General features: G+C 43.8%; 2 protein-coding genes across 3 annotated transcripts in view; one reads left to right on the plus strand and one right to left on the minus strand.

Annotated features, from left to right (window-relative positions):
• Nucleotides 1–16161, plus strand: part of Nostrin (nitric oxide synthase trafficking) — a 66259-nt gene that overhangs the window by 42781 nt on the left and 7317 nt on the right. Inside the window, exons 9-12 of one of the 2 annotated variants that reach the window (NM_001024260.1) lie at nucleotides 6935–7033; nucleotides 7130–7255; nucleotides 12606–12714; nucleotides 14021–14109. In NM_001024260.1, coding sequence (NP_001019431.1) covers nucleotides 6935–7033; nucleotides 7130–7255; nucleotides 12606–12714; nucleotides 14021–14109 — 423 coding nt within the window. Of the gene's footprint in view, nucleotides 1–1797; nucleotides 5294–6934; nucleotides 7034–7129; nucleotides 7256–12605; nucleotides 12715–14020; nucleotides 14110–16161 lie in introns of those variants that run through there. The other variant, XM_039104842.2, reaches the window with a different exon arrangement.
• The window catches only part of Spc25 (SPC25 component of NDC80 kinetochore complex), a 58954-nt gene that overhangs the window by 17503 nt on the left and 25290 nt on the right, over nucleotides 1–16161 (minus strand). The gene's annotated exons all lie outside the window — the stretch shown is intronic.

The raw sequence follows: 16161 nt of genomic DNA on the forward strand, positions 1-16161 counted from the left end.
TTAACCCAACCTATATTTAAATATGAATTAACCTCAAAGCAATATTACAGAAAACATATCATTTATACATCTATGCAGGAAAATTTCAACTCATGCCTAACCTATATTGAGGTAATGTGTTTGTAAACACATAGCTAGTGTCCAGATCTGTGTTGAACCAGGGAAATGGCACTCCTGGTGGGAATATCACAGAATTGCAATATCCAGCCGCTCGGCCTCAGAATGGCTCCTGATAAAGCGATAGAACCACTTCCCAGGCTTAACCACTACTTCAAATACATATGAACGGTTTTGCCGTTCTGTTTTCAAATCAACACAAACAGGATCATTGTCCTAGATAGGTCTCTACGGCTATAATAAGACACTATGACCAAAAGCCAAAGAAGGAACCTGGAGGCAGGAACTCAAGCAGAGACCATAGAAGAAGGTTGCTTCCTGGTCTTATTCCTCTGGCCTATGGTTTGCCCAGCTCCCTTTCCTATACAGCCCAGGACTATATTCCCAAAGGGAAACAACTCACAGTGTGCACAGCCTTCCCACTTCTGTCATTAATCAAGAAAACCCCTGCACACTTGCCTCTAGGCCAATTTAATGAAAGCATTTTCTCAATTAAGACTCCTTCTTCCCAGATGACCCTATCTTATATCAAGTTAACAAGACAAACACAAACGAACAAAAACTACAACATAACCATATGAAACACTTATCAACTCTGGTTGGTTAGAACGTGAATATTTTTGTTTTATTTAATCTATGTATTCTAAATTTTTAAAAATATCTAAAACAGTTACATATGAAAATGTGTGTGTGGTGGTGGTGGTGGTGGTGGTGGTGGTGATGGTGGTGGTGTTACACTCCTTTAATCCTAGCACTCAGGAGGCAGAAGCAGGATGATTACCTCAAGTTTAAGGCCAGTTTGGTCTAGACAGCAAGTTCCAGGCCAGCCCCAATCATTTGGCAAGACAAGACCTTGTTTCAGAAAAACAAAGGATTCCTTCTCTCTCCAGTTTTTTTTTTCTTTTTCTTTTTTGAAATTGCAGCATTGTGGAAACACTCTTCTTTCCTCCCAAAGCCATGGGATGGGAGCAAGTTACACATTCATTTATGCTCCCAAAGAGCTTGACTTCAGCTTTTTCGTTGTTTAGAATTGGACTTGCGTGCTAAATCTACCAAAAGGCATAATCAGAAGGGTAGGATTCCCTTTTAACTCCCTTGTGTCCCACTGTGCTGTTGGCCACTGGGGTCTGCTCTCCCTGTGTCGTCACAGTTCCCGACACCCTAACTTCCTCTGAGCTGTCTTCGGTCTCCTGAACAGCAGCCACCTGAACGATGACACTGTAGAGTCCTCCTGGATCTACATGGACCTTGATCTACGTAATGATGTTCTCCCTCGTCAATAGCTTGCCTTCTGTGTACTTGGTCTACCCCCACAGCTCACTGACTCACATGCTTCTGTGACTTCTACGTCTTTTGTGTATGTGTAATTATAGTTCCAAGCATGAAATGTGAAACTCATGAAGACAGGTAACACTGCACTGAAGAGCTCCAGCTCAGCGCTGGTTATCTTTGAGGGAAAGAACTATGGGTGGTGTTTAGAATGTGGGCCTAAGATACTGCCTCAAAGTATCAGGGCGCCTGGGGAAATTCTCCCCAGACACAGTGACTCAGAGGTTCTGCATGATTTTTGGAAGGTACCGGGATCTTCTAGACGTTCTGTAGTTTGAAATCCCTGCTATGGAAATAGTAAAACACATTTCCTGTTTGAAAGCAATTCAAATGAAAATGTAATCTCTCCAGGATCCTCGTTTAGTACCCCGAAGCCAGAGCAGCAGAAACTGAGAGAATGAATGAGGAACATGAATTATCGGAGCCGAGACAGGCTCTAAATCTGCCATCCCTTGGTAACTCTCTGACCGTACGTCCTTCGCCTGTGCCGTCAAACAGCTGGAGGCCCTCCAGAATGTCTTGTCTCTCTATCAACTATTTTTAAACAGAAAGAACAAGACACTAGAAAGCAATAACTCATTAAATGAGATATGGATTTTTCCCCTTTGCACAGTGGAATTTATTTCTGCCTCTTTTCATGAGCAAACACAAATCATTTTAATGATTTCCCTGAAATGTAATTAAAGCTGTTAAACATTCCCATCTCTACGAAGGGACACCAGTTATTCTAATCGCAGATTGATGCTTGTGGTTCTGTGCTTATCGATGTGAGGCAACAGCTGCTGCCCAGAGTGCGATGTGTTCTAAGCCTGACTTTTATTCCCAACCCCCACATCCCTTACGTCCATTTGCTAAGCTGAAACAGCTGATTTCTAGATTTTTTTTTTTTTTTTGGTTCTTTTTTTCGGAGCTGGGGACTGAACCCAGGGCCTTGCGCTTCCTAGGTAAGCGCTCTACCACTGAGCTAAATCCCCAGCCCCGATTTTTTTTTTTTTTAAATAGGGTAAGGACTTTTTTCTTTCTTGAGGTGATCCAAACCAGTGACCTGCGTTTGTTATTTGACATTTTAATTCTGCCTTAGAGGGATCAACAAATTTGATAGGCTATTATTTTGCCTCTTCAATGCTTTATCTGGAGACAAAAGGACAGTTGGTCTCATTCTATTGGCTGATGCCTGTGATTTTAGACAGAGTCTCAGGAGACACTATCTCAGAGGCATTTGGCTCCCTTAGCTTGACAAAAATGGTGTAGCCATCTAATCAGGGGGTTGTGAGAATGTAACTACAGACTTCCCAAAACCCAAAATCTAAATGTCTGTGTGTGGGCACAGATGTTTGTTGTTATTGTTGATCCCTTGGTTGCTGCCATTTAAAGAAACAACAAAATGATCTTACATCAATAAGCAATTTAGCATATCATCCGCTGGAATATCATTCAGCCTTAAAGATGTGTGTACGACGTGGATGTGCTTTATGGATACATTTGATGATTCTTCCTGCTTGAGACCTGCACTGGTCAAGTACAGAGAGTGAGAAAGTTGAGTGGCTGGGAGGAGGAGAAGAGATAGGCAGTTATTCCTTCGTGGGTAGAGAGTTTCCATTTTACAAGATGAAAAGTGCCACAGCAGTGCGAATGTTCTTCAGAACAGTGAACTGTGTCTTTAAAATGATGTTGTTTATAGTATGTAAATCTTATCATACTAAAAACATAAACTGAAATTGCAAACACAGAAGGATATATCAACAAATTAAATCTAGCACACAGATGTAGGGGAACTCCAAAGTGGAGCAGGCTAGTGGTGACCTTGAGACTTTCTGCTGCCCCATCTGCTTACCAAAGCCTCCATTACTGAGCCATCGTTCTCACCTGTGGTAATGATACCCACCAGTTTTCCTAGAGCCTTGGCCTTATCAAAACAGCATGCGGAGACTGTCTCTGATGTCTGCCATCTCTGTCAGAGCACATACTCAGGGCATCTGAAGCCTGCATTGTCCCAACATGGCCTAAAAATCTCTCCTGAGGCTTCACTTGGCCTCACTTTTGAACTTCTCTACCCACTCAAAAGCCACAAATCATCAAATGTGTGGCAAGAGCCCAGTAACTTCCTCTAGAAGCTACCCGTGTAACCTTAACAAGCCTAACAAGTGTATAGTCCTCACGTCATTATTCACCCTTGCTAGCTAAAAGTTATAATCCAGTTGTAGAATTTTTGTTATCCTACATAAACTCTGGAGGCCATCTTCTTACGTATAAGTGATAGACTCTGACGCCCCAGCTCTCATATAGGTTAGCATTAAGAATTGACTAGAGACAGGGGTTGGGGATTTAGCTCAGTGGTAGAGCGCTTGCCTAGCAAGCGCAAGGCCCTGGGTTCGGTCCCCAGCTCCGAAAAAAAGAAAAGAGAAAAAAAAAAAAAAGAATTGACTAGAATTAGAGATTCTACTCTTATCAGATAGTCTCTTGAAGACTGGAGAACAGGGACTGGAGAGACAGCTCAGTGGTTAAAGCATCCCTAAATCACCAGGCATACATGTGGCACAAACACATATGTATTAGCAAAACACTGAAAACACATAAAACAAGATAAATAAATCTTTTTTTAGAAGATCAGAGAATATTGCCTACTAGTTATCCATCATAGTGCTGGAATGTTCTACGTAGAGGTACCAGGGTAGAAAAATAGCCATCCATCTTACCAGCCAGGAGAGCTATGTTACAGTACAGAAGATCCTGACAATTGATCTGACCACTGGTGCAGTAATGGCACGGGTGTTACGGGAGTCAACAAATGTTTCTAGCTGAATTTAAAGCCTGCTCTGCCAGACAGAACTGTCATTCCTGATAGTATCAACGAGGCCAAAATTCCACAACCGGCTAGGCCCTGGAATAACAGAGACCTTAATATTCCCTAAATGAGCACAGCACAACGTGGCCCTGAAGTTCTTGTCTTTATACCCACTAGATTAGTCCATCTCCTGCCACTCAGCAGAGAAGCTTATTTTTGCAGCAGATAGCTACAACAGAAACTCAAACTGGTCAAAGTGCAGAAATGAGATTGTGGGATGCTCAACCCTAAATGGGATGTCTGTGACACACTCCTTCACCCGAGGCTCAGGGATCATTGTGGAAGAAGGATCAGAAGGACCATAAGTGTCAGAGGGAACAGGCACGTGCATTCAAACAGCATGCTGGGAAAGACAGCACTGCTGCTCACAAGAGCTCACAATAGCGATGGCTATGTATGTAAGGCCGACACGAGATCAAGTTAGCCAAAATTCCAGCATGGTCGCAGAAGGGGCTCATGAAGTGCCACTCCAACAAAAAACTATCGATGACAACTGATGGCTTCTGCTTGATGGAGAGTCAATTTTCTTCAGGGATGCAATGACCGAGAGACTATGTATGCTCCGGTAGATTGTCCTACACTCAGGCACTTACAGCAACACTGAGTTGACTCAGTGAATTTAAAAAAGAGAACACATGAAATTGAGAGGGAAAAGTGGAGGGGAGACTGGGGAAGAGGTTGGAGGGGAGGGAAATAGGTGCATTTAATCAAAGCATGTTACATTCATGCATGAAATTCTCAAACAAAAAGCTCATATACATAAAATAAAAGACTATAGCGGCTGGAGAGAACTCTTGGTGGTTAAGAGTACTTGCTGCTCTAACAGAGGACCTGTACAGTTCCCACTACTCCTATCAGGTGGCTCACAACCTCCTGTTTCAACTTCCTGTTACCTCTGTAACTCTAGTTTCAGAGGATTCGATGCCTTCTGGTCTCTGTGGGCACCTGCAGGTATGTGTCCCTAGACTCATGCAGATACACACACATATAAAAAATAATAAATAACCTTAATTAAAAAAAAGAATAGAGAATATTGGGGCTGAGATAGCTCACTCAGTAGATTTGCCTAACAGAAGCCATAGGTTCAATCCCCATTAACACACACACACACACACACACACACACACACACACACACATACACACACGAGGTATTGTTATATGTCTACCATCCCATCAGTAATTCTTGCCCACATCATGTAGAGACAACAGGATCAGAAGTTCATATCATCCTTTAGGTCATCCATAGCTAGGCTGGGCTACCTGAGACCTTGTCTCAAAAGAAGAGAGGAAATGACAGGAGAATGTGGTTACTTTACTGATTTTTTGCAATAAAAAATTACAATACATCATTTTCTTTCCTCCAACCCCTCCTTTGTTATCTTTCTCTCACTTTACTCCAAATACATGTCCTCTTTTTCTTTAGCTGTGATCATTAGAGCTTATTCTAACATATACTAGGAGCCACAACCAATTACAGTTTCTACAAGAAAGTCCATGCTAGGAACAAAAATGGGTTGAGCCCCTGGCACTAGATGGAGAACTTGCCAGTGGAAGAAGTATGCCCAAGAAGGCTTGCTATCTCTGCCCTGGTAACTTAACTGGTGATAGGTGTGTATTTCCTGATTTTAGCTCTTCTTTTGAAAAGAAGACTTATTTTATTTCTATTTATGTTATGTATGTATATCTGGTCTGTGTGGCATAGGTGCTGGGAACTGAACTAGAACCTTGGAAGAGTAGCGAATGTTCTTAAGCACTGACCCATGTCCCCAGGCCCTTGTTTTAGCAACACTATGGCAACACTGCTAACACTACGGTAAATGAGACCAAGAAGAAACTGAGAGCTTTCCCTCCCTAACTCTGGACAAAACAGTTAATAAACCTGTTTTTATTATTAATTTTTAAAAAATATTTACATGCACACATTTGTGTGTGTGTGTGTGTGTGTGTGTATACATGTGCCCATATGTGTGTGTGTGTGAGAGAGAAAGAGTGTGCACCACACCCATGCCCCTGAGCATGTCGTAGGCTACACGACATTTCTGGGACTTGGTTCTCTCCTTTCATCATGTAACAGAGGTTGCCGGGCCATCTCATTGGCCCTCTTTTTTTTTTTTTTTTTTTTTTTAATACTCAGTTCTTGTCTCCAGGTCTTCTTTTGATGAAGCCACCACCCATCATGTCATCTTTACTCCTCCAGAGGCAGGGAGGAGGATGGGCCTGCCTGCTTTGTCAACAACTGTGGAAGGACCTGAACTGTCAGGAAGCATTTCTAAGACTTGCATATAGGTCTTCCTGGGCCTTTGTCTCCTCTGAAACATCAAAGCTGCGTCTTATGCCTTCTTTTCTCTTTGTCTCCTTTTTTTTTATTTAAACAAACAGCTGGTAACTTGTAGCGTCTGCCTACATGCTGTGTGAGGGTGAAGGATCAGAGGGAAGCTTGTGAGTTAAAGGAGTCTTAATGAGGGTATTAGGATATATATAAGTCATATCCCTGCCCTGGGAATCCCTCTGCACTGCAGTTTGGATATACCAAGGCAAATCTGGACAGTTTGCTCGAGCTATCTCATGATGGGGTGTGTGCGAAGGCTAGCATGCTTTGCATAACAAATACTTGATGGTCCCTCTTTTTTATTCTCTTCAGAGCATGCTGGAGCTGGAGAAGGAAAGAATTCAACTTTTATGCAATAACTTAAACCAATACAGCCAACATATTTCTCTTTTCGGACAAACGCTGACCACAGTGAGTAGTGGAGACAGCTCTGTTTCTGGTGTGCACGGGGAGGTTAGCGGGAATCAGTTCTTCAATCACCCCACTCTGCTTTTCTTGGTGATCCAGTGCCACACACAGATCCACTGTGCTATCAGCAAGGTTGATGTTGAAAAAGATATCCAGGCTCTAATGGAAGAAACTGCAGTCCTGTCTTTAGAAAACAAATCGGAGCTTCTGCTGGCTGACTACTTTGTAAGTATGGAGAGGCGGGAAGTGCCTTTAACAGTATGGCCCTGTATTGAGAAGTCAGACTGAGAACAGTGATAAAGAAAAGAGTGTCTGCTCCCTGTCCAAAGTCCCCACCCCAGACTCCCGAGCCCAAAGCTGGCCTTTGAACTCTTAATCTTACTGCTTCCACCTCCGGAAGGCTAGGATTGCAGACCTGTGTCACCATTGCCTGGGTGGAACGCTCTTCTTTTGTAATAAAGATGTTATTTTTGAACATAGTGGTATAAATAAAGAATAATCATGAGCTATACCTGCAGTGGTATTCCCTTTGAGGGAGGATGGGCTGGCCAAGCTTTAGAATCTTGCTGGGTCTTTGGCTTAGTGAGTATCACACGCTACCAGAACAGAACACAGCAGATTGGTAATTGACAGAGATTAGAATTATGGTTCTGGGCTGGAGCATCCTGGTTGAGTGAGTCTGTCCAGGGTCTTCCCTGTTGCATTACAATAGGATAGGAAAATGACATCACATGGACAAGAAAGCAAGGTCTGAACTATGGCAAACTCATTCCCAGGACAATGGCATTAGTCCATTCATGAGGAAAACACGCTAACATCCTGTCTCATGCCCTGAAAGTCCGTCTTCTCAGTCCTTCCACTCGGTGGTGGGACAGGTGTTTCTTTTTTTGTTTTCTTTTGTTTTTCTAGACAGGGTTTCTCTGTGTAGCCCTGGCTGTCCTAGAACTCAATCTGTAGACCAGGCTGGCCTTGAACTCAGAGATCTGCCTGCCTCTGCCTCCCAAGTGCTGGGGATTAAAGGCCTGCACCACCACCACCTATATTTCTATCTCATGAACTTTGAGGGGCATTTAAATCACACAGTCTTTTGTAAAAGTGGGTGTTCAGTGATTGTGAGGGTTTTCTGAACAAATGGTAAATTGACTCCCAATTCACTAGCTTAAACATTTACTGTCTCACATTTTACATGGTCAGGGCCTCTCAGTCCCTCACATGGCAAGGATAAAGGACTTTAGATGTCTCAAAGCTCTACGAGGAAAGGCTTAATTTCCAAGTTCACTCATGACTTGGCAGGGCTCTCAAGGTCCTCAAGAGCTGAAAATGGGAAATGTCATTTCTTTTCATATAAATTTCATTATAGCATATAAATGTGTATGTGTGTGTGTGTGTGTGTGTGTGTGTGTATGCCACTATATTTTTCTTTTATTTACCCTGCCTCCCATGACCTTTCCTCCTTCCTCTTCCCTGTTCTTGCTATCCCCCGTCTTCCCTGAAACAGTCTTCCTTCTGCTCAAGTCACACGCAACCCCTTCCTCTCGCTGATTCTCTCCTTTCTTCCTCCCCTCTCAAAGATTCTTTTCTGCCTCCACTTTCTGTATCTGCACACTTATATGTTCACAAGCACTCATGCACACACAGACACACACACACACACACACATAGACATACACACACACACATACAAACACACACACATACACATAGGCACACACAGAGAGATACAAACACACACACAGGTACCTTTAAATTCTGCAATATGAGTCTGTCCATCTCTTGCCTTACAACCCGTGGCAGCCTGCTCACCTCTGGATGAGTGACCAAAAAGACGCAAAGCCAGAGAGATGAAGCACAGTGCTCTGTAAACCAGTCCCAGAAGTGACCTCTCATCTCATCACGGTCTGTTTGTTAGAAGTCAGTAGGTGTAACCCTTCCTTACCCAAGGTCAAGGTGCACAGAGATATAAGTCCCAGGCGGGGGAGACATTAGCATGTTTTAAAGATCCCAACCCTTGAAAACTAGGACCAAAAGATCTGAGCCCTACTCTTCGGGCATTTGGGGAATCCTGCCGTAGGATGATCCTTATTGCTGAAAATTGATCATCTTCCCCAATCAGAGCCCGGCTATCTCGTGTCTGTTACTGGGCCCCAGTCTCCTGGGTATTTGCATGACAGATGTGAGCTGAACATACACTCAGCTTCTTAGAGGAAATTCTCTGCCTCTAGGAGCTTGTCATTTTAATTAGAATGTTCTAGGAGCTAGCTGATCAAAAACAAAACAAACAAAACAACAACCACACACACACAAAAACCAACACAAACACAAACACAAAAACAAACCTCTCCCTCTGTCCCTCAAGCTACTGGACTCAAGTGACCTTCATACCCCAGCCTTGCAAGTAGCTCGGAACTCCAGGAACCTTCATTTTTCCTTTCTGTTTCAGTGGTGGGAGGAGTGAATATGCACAGGGTCCGGCATGTGGCAGGGGAGCACACTTTGCCCCACACTTCGTACCTAGGAGCTGATGATTGACTTGTACAAGTGGCTTCCAGAAGCCACTGTGCTGTCCGCTGGAACTCACCCACGCTTCCAGCTCTCTCCCAACTCTGATCTCCGCAGCCAGCCTACTCATGCTCTCCTACTGCATTAATCAGACCCCTGACTGGCTGGAGCCAAGAACTGGTACCCTATTCAGAGTACAGGAGACAGAGGGGGAAGGGAGGAGATGGGGACACACTCTGAATCCTGACCACATTACCCCCCCCCCCCCCCCCCCGTCTACCAGCCACGCAAGTTGTTTAACTTTATTAATTTATTTAATGCATATACATTCAGAGACCAGAAGAGGGCATCAGATTTCCCTTATAGATGGTTGTGAGCCATCATGTGGTTGCTGGGAATTGAACTCTAGTACCTCTGGAAGAACAGCCAGTGCTCATAACCGCTGAGCCATCTCACCAGCCTGCCAGTTGTTTTTTTTTTTTAATTGTCATTATTTTCCTACCTTAGCAAAGGTGAAGGGTGCTATTAGCAGCAATGTGTGCTCAATGCAGAAAGTGGGGGTGACAGGAGCCCAAGGGGACAACGCCCTCTTTCCCTTCTAGCCTTAGATGAGCAGGAGTACAGGGATTGTATCTCCTGATTTCTTGCAAAGGGAAATGAAAACGCCCTTACAGCCCAACTTGTTGATAAAATAAGGGAATTCTGGGAAATTCAACCAGGGTTCTATTGCACTGTAGGGAGTTAGGATGGCTCACCTACAATTGACATGCTCGTGGGAATTTATGATTAAGAAACTTCACAGCACTAGAATTCAACTGTACAGTTAAATCTGTCTCAAATGACTGACTAGGATTATCACGATATCCTTAAGGCTAAGTTTTCCAGAGCCTTGATTCTCAGTCGTGGGCAGTGGGCTTTTATCCAGTGCTTTCTTGTTTACTCAGACAGGAGCAAACGAGACAGGGGAGGGAGCTGAGAGGACCAGTGAGCCTCGTGGAGCTGTTATACATTCTGCAAAGTCCCTGTTCAAAGGGCTGTGGTTTTATATGCCTCTCCCGGGACTTCTTTTGTGGGGGGAAGAAGGACAGAAGGAGAGACAGTCCCTGCCCTCAAGTGGATGGGTTGGAAGTAAAAAGAAAAGATGGGTGTGAGGATGAACATTGCCGTTTCCTTCTTCCAACACTGTTTTAGAGCCTCAGACGGGCAGAGAGACAGTGAAGTGTACCTGTTGCTTTCTTACCAGTTATAATCAAAATGTCCCTAGTGGGCTGCCAAGGCAGCTCGGGCGGTGAAGGCATTCGCTGGCATATCTGTAACTTTCATTTCAGACACATGGCAGAAGGACAGAACCAATTCCTGCAAGTTGTCCTGTGACAACAGGTGCAAATAAATAAATGTAATAAAGTCAGAAAACACCACTGTCACCTACCGTTTATCGATACAATAAGGCTATTCTGGGACATTTAACTGGGATTCTGTTGAAATGTTAAGAGATGGCATTAGTGGCAATGCACCTTTAAATACTAGGTGTCCCCAACAGACCCAGTGCAGGAGCCACAGCATGATGGAATTCCTCGGTGAGAACTTAGGGCTAGAGTAAGGGCTCCTTGGTTTAGTCAGTTCTCACCTAAGGGTTGTGAACACTTCTGAGGCCTCTACTCCCTGCAGCCCCGAGAAGGAGTGGTGGAAAACCTGCGGTGAAATTATTGCTTTTGTGTTTAGGGACTGAATACCTGCTGGTTTCGGCCCGTTCTTCTTTTGTTTCTCTATGTCACAGGTGGGATGAGATAAACACAGCCAACCTCTTAAGAGTAAGAAGTGCATATCATAGAGATGCAGGGAGGCATATTGTGTGCCCTAGAAAGAAAACCCTTTAATCAATCTGTCATACTTGTGTGGGGGTGACACACTCACTTTGCGTCCTGTGTGACCTCCTCTTCACGGTGGTTTAGCTAAAGCCAGGCTCTCTCTCTCTCAGTACCCATGGATCTAGTTTTTCCACTCCCTCAATAGCTCCTCCATTCCTTTATGGGTTCAGTCACCTTCTGCGCCACCAGTTTTTGTTTTTTTTGTTTTTTTGTTTTTTTCTTTTCATCCAACCCTGAAGGAATCCATATGAGAACTCATACACCAGCAGGTATTGTGGCTTATGCTTATAGTACCAGCTCTTGAGAGGCAGAGGCAGAAGGATTGCTGTAAGTTCAAGCTCAACAGACTGAACTAAATAGTGAGATCCTATCTCAAAATAATAGTAATTTAAAAAAAAAAGCAAAACAAAACCACATAAACTTGGCAGCTTCAGTCCTAACCTCTAATCCACACAGGCTACATGTTCTTCCAGCAGTTTTTTGTTTGTTCGTTTGTCTGTTTTGTTTTTTCTTTTTCTATTATTGCTCCTGATAGACTCTCCACGGAGCCCTGTTCTCCTTTCTTTGCACTGTTTGAACTCCGTTCACTGGACCGAGAAGTCGGGGTAAAGTCTACATACAGTCTTGCTGCTTGTGCTATTGCTGCACACATGGCCTTGAATCGCTGGTTCTCCTAACGTGTTTTGGGAGCTAATTGGGTAGAGCATCCTCTGGGGGCTGAGCATTCGGTCTAGCTCTAGTTGTAGTCCTCATACCAAGCCAACACGGCATTCAGTACACATCTGTTCCACTCTGAAGGCAATCCTAACTTGGGGCTCACACTTTAGAGTCCTACAGTGGATGAATAAAAGCCTCGGGTTTGAATCAATATCAATAATGTCATGAAATATGAGGTATCCTATAAAGAGTTTATTTATCAAGAACCTGAAATCACTATAGAAAATCTCTTCCTCCAAGAATAATTTGTTTTACTAAATAAAATGCTCCCCTGGGCACTGACAAATTGTGAATGAGACGTCTCCCAATCAATCAGGCCTAAAACAGGGAGAACAATGTGTGCGAACCAAAGACTATTTTTATTTTTCAATCCTGCCCCCTCTGATAAAGTTAAAACCACCAAATATGACTGAGAGTCTCAGAACAACTAGGAGCAGTGACTTTCTCTTTTCTGTTGTGTTATTAAATGGCTTTTTCTTTTCCTTCCAAAGGAAGAAGATCCAAAGAACCCAATGGACAAAGAGCGACGGAAGTCTTTAATAAAACCCAAACTGTGGAGACTGCAGAAAGACATTGAAAAGGCCTCAAGAGACAAAGAAGGTGGGTGATTTTCATGCCACAGAACCATGGCTGGCCATGCAGTGTGAGCAGAGCAGGCTGGCCTCACACGTGTGACCATCCTCCCGTCTTGCCTGTGCGGTGTCCGGCTTGTGTTAACATCCTTGGATGCTGGATGAAGGAAAGGATTAAGTCACACTCAGAAGCTTTACTTGGAGTTAGCATTTGTCTGCTTTTGTGGGTGGAGTTAGACAGGGATCCTCCAGAGAACTGCATTTTAAATCTAAGTTGTGTTCAATTAAAGGAAAATAAGTTAAAGTCATATGCAGGCAGGTGGGCTGGCTCAGTGAGTAAGGGCATTTGCCCTGAAAACCAGATAATGTAAAGCAGAACCCTGGAACCCAGGTAAAGGTGAAGTGGGGGTTAGGTGCTGGGGGGCACACCACCAAGGCATCCTGTGACCTCCACATATGCTCCGTGGCACATGTATTACACACACACACACACACACACACACACACACACACACACACACACCATTAATAAAATAAACCTTAAAGAGTCGTGTGTGGCGTCTGCCGTGAGTTGGAATGCAGACTGGGCTACATGGTGATTTGAAGCCTGGGTGAGACCCTATTTCAAAAAAATCAAAATCAAGAAAACAAAAAACGTATAAAAGGACATTTGTTGTCATTTTCGAGAACTATAGAAGTAGTTCACTGCTGTGCTTTAGAAATGCACAGTTTTATTGTTTCTCAAAGTGGCTGGGATGAGAGGCAATTTGGTGATCCTAACATGGTTTGGGGCTTTCATTTCTGTCCTTTTACTAAGTTTTGAAATGATTCGACATTTATTCATGTCAAATCGCATCCCGGGGATTCAGATGAGTTAGCATGTGAAATGATTCCAAAAGCAGGACAGACCACAAGACAGCCACACACCTGTGGTCCAGCGCTGTCCAGCATCTGAGTGTGGACCGCGGGATTTCATGTTGATGGAACTCGGATGGGAGAGGTAAAGAAAACGAGAAGAAGCTAGCACAATCGTGTAAATGTAAGGAACATTGAAACAGGCCAAAGGAAACTCAAAATCTTATCCAGAAAAGTCCAGCCAGATCCTGTAAGCACCAGCATTTCTCAAATTTCATCAGCTGAGGGTAACTGAACTGTATGTTATCCATTGGGTAAGGCCCTGTGACTCCTACATAGAGAGAATCCCCCTGACATTAAGGAAGTCCTATGGGGGTGTGTCACTTCAAGCCTTTGGGCTCTCTTGGATGGGGACTGTCCCCTGCTCTGACCTACTAGGACTGGGTGAAAGGTGACCTAGAATATGCTTTCATTTTCAGGCCTGGAACAGAAGCTTAAAGCACTTGCCAGCAGTGCCTCCTTTTCTGATGCTAAGAGCCAGAAAGATGCAGAGACGCTAATGGACGAGGTAAATGTTAGCGGAGTGCATTTTGTGATGAACCGGTTATTTTTAATATATTTGTCTTTCAGCCCAGTTACCCTGTTCGCTGCTCCTTCCTCCTGACTCAGAACAATTGAGTGGGAGAGCTGAGACCGCCAGCTCCTCCACGGGCCATTTGGGGGATGTGGAAAACTCCTACCACCTAGAAATGCTTATTTTGTTCTAAATTGAATTCTCCAAAGAGATGCATTCTTTAGGGAAATCACAGGCACTTTGACCCTGGCAAGTGATCGAAATCACCGGGTAGCCATTCACAAGAAGCCGATCTTATGATTTAGCTTTGCTGGTCGCAGAAACCCGAGATGTTAGCATTCTTATCTGAAAAGTGGAAATATTGATACTTAACCATAGAGCTTTCTGATAATATACATCATTGTTCAGAAAATGCTACGGCCGAGCTCGGAGAAGAAGCTCTAAGTGTGACCGACATCTTGTTTGGCTCGACTATTTGCTTTATACAGTGGTGAGAAAGTTTACCCACATAGCCATTTTGTTTCCACTTTCAGTATAATGTACAGTAAATCTCGAGGAAACATCCTCAATCCATTATGAAATGGTCTTTGCACCCTGTGATTTTGCCCAATGTAAGCTAATGTAAGATTCTGAGCACGTCTTAGGTCTGCCAGCCTAAGTGGGGGATGTTCTGCTGGTTAGCGTATTATAGCAATTCTCAGCTAACACCGGGCATATTGGGATGCAACTTCATGAGTGGAGGCACGGCTAAAGTTCTTAATACAATTCTACTTTCTATTTTCCTTCAACTGACATCAGAGTCCTCTGAAAACAAGAAAGAGACGGGGCTACAATCAGGAAGACGGCATGGGGGTGTGGCAAGAAGGGCAAGGGAGTGTGGCAAAGGAGGTCATGAGTGTGGCAAAGGAGGCAAGGGGTGTGGCAAAGGAGTGAGCTATTTTAGAGACAAAATTTTAGAGGAATTTGGATAGGAGTGGGAAGGTGCTAGAAGAGGGTATGTGCTGTGGTCTGAATGCTAAGAAGTCGGCTCATATTAGTTAATTCAAGAAGAATCCCAGAAGAGCAGGCATTTTAATAATATTTTGAAGGATCGAGGAATCTGAGAGAAGTTTCTCTACCCAACCCGACTCTCCTGAGAAAGTAGGTATCTCATAATTGTCCCCAACTTGAGAGTTCGAAGTGGCTTGGGAAAAGCTGCCAGAGGCAGCCAGCTATAACTTTATATATATATATATAAAAGAATATATTTTCTTTCATTGGAAGGCTACTGCAGAAATGACCCTAATGCTTCCTATGAAAATAAAAGGTCTAAATCTGTTTACTTGGGAACAGAGATCTGAAATCCTACTGCAATGATGTGTGGGTGTAATTTATAGGAAATCATAAAACAGACTGTGGGGACATTTTCTGTGATGGCACAGAATGTTCAATGAACTAATTCAATGCACATGGTATTTACCAAAATAAGGCCACCAAAAGCATGGCACCAGTTCCTCTGGCTGTCTGTGCGTGAAGCTTGCTTGTCATCGTCAGAATCAACAGTGTATTATCATCGTTTGTTCAAAACCTAACCTGACTCACACAGAAGAAAAGGGAAACGTTAATCCACGAACTCATGATATCTATGAACACAAAGCTTTCATGTGGTGGGTGCCAAATGCCATGGCAACTCCCTTAGACAAGCTGTGCATCCAGGGAGAGGGACACTGGTGGTATTGATGGATTTCGTAGTACCCAGAGAAGAGTTCTTGGAGGAGAAGCTTGGCTTCACTTAAATTCTTTCCTGTTGCACCATCTCCTGAACCCTGAAGCACCGTATTTGATTGAAGGAGGTTAGCAAAGAAGCATTCAGAGCAGATGCTATCTGCACAGGCTGGGATGAACGCCGCTCCAGAGAGAGCTCCATGTGTTCTCTGATGCTTTGAAATACACCAGAACTGGGGCCTAACACCAGAGGGATGGGGAGTCTGGCTTTCATTCGAGGTGTACCTGTTCCAAGGTGCAGTGAGCTGTGCTGGGGATCAGGGCTGTTGATGCAGAATTTAA

Source organism: Rattus norvegicus, chromosome 3 (genome assembly GCF_036323735.1).
Source record: "Rattus norvegicus strain BN/NHsdMcwi chromosome 3, GRCr8, whole genome shotgun sequence".
NCBI classification, from domain to species: Eukaryota; Metazoa; Chordata; class Mammalia; order Rodentia; family Muridae; genus Rattus; species Rattus norvegicus.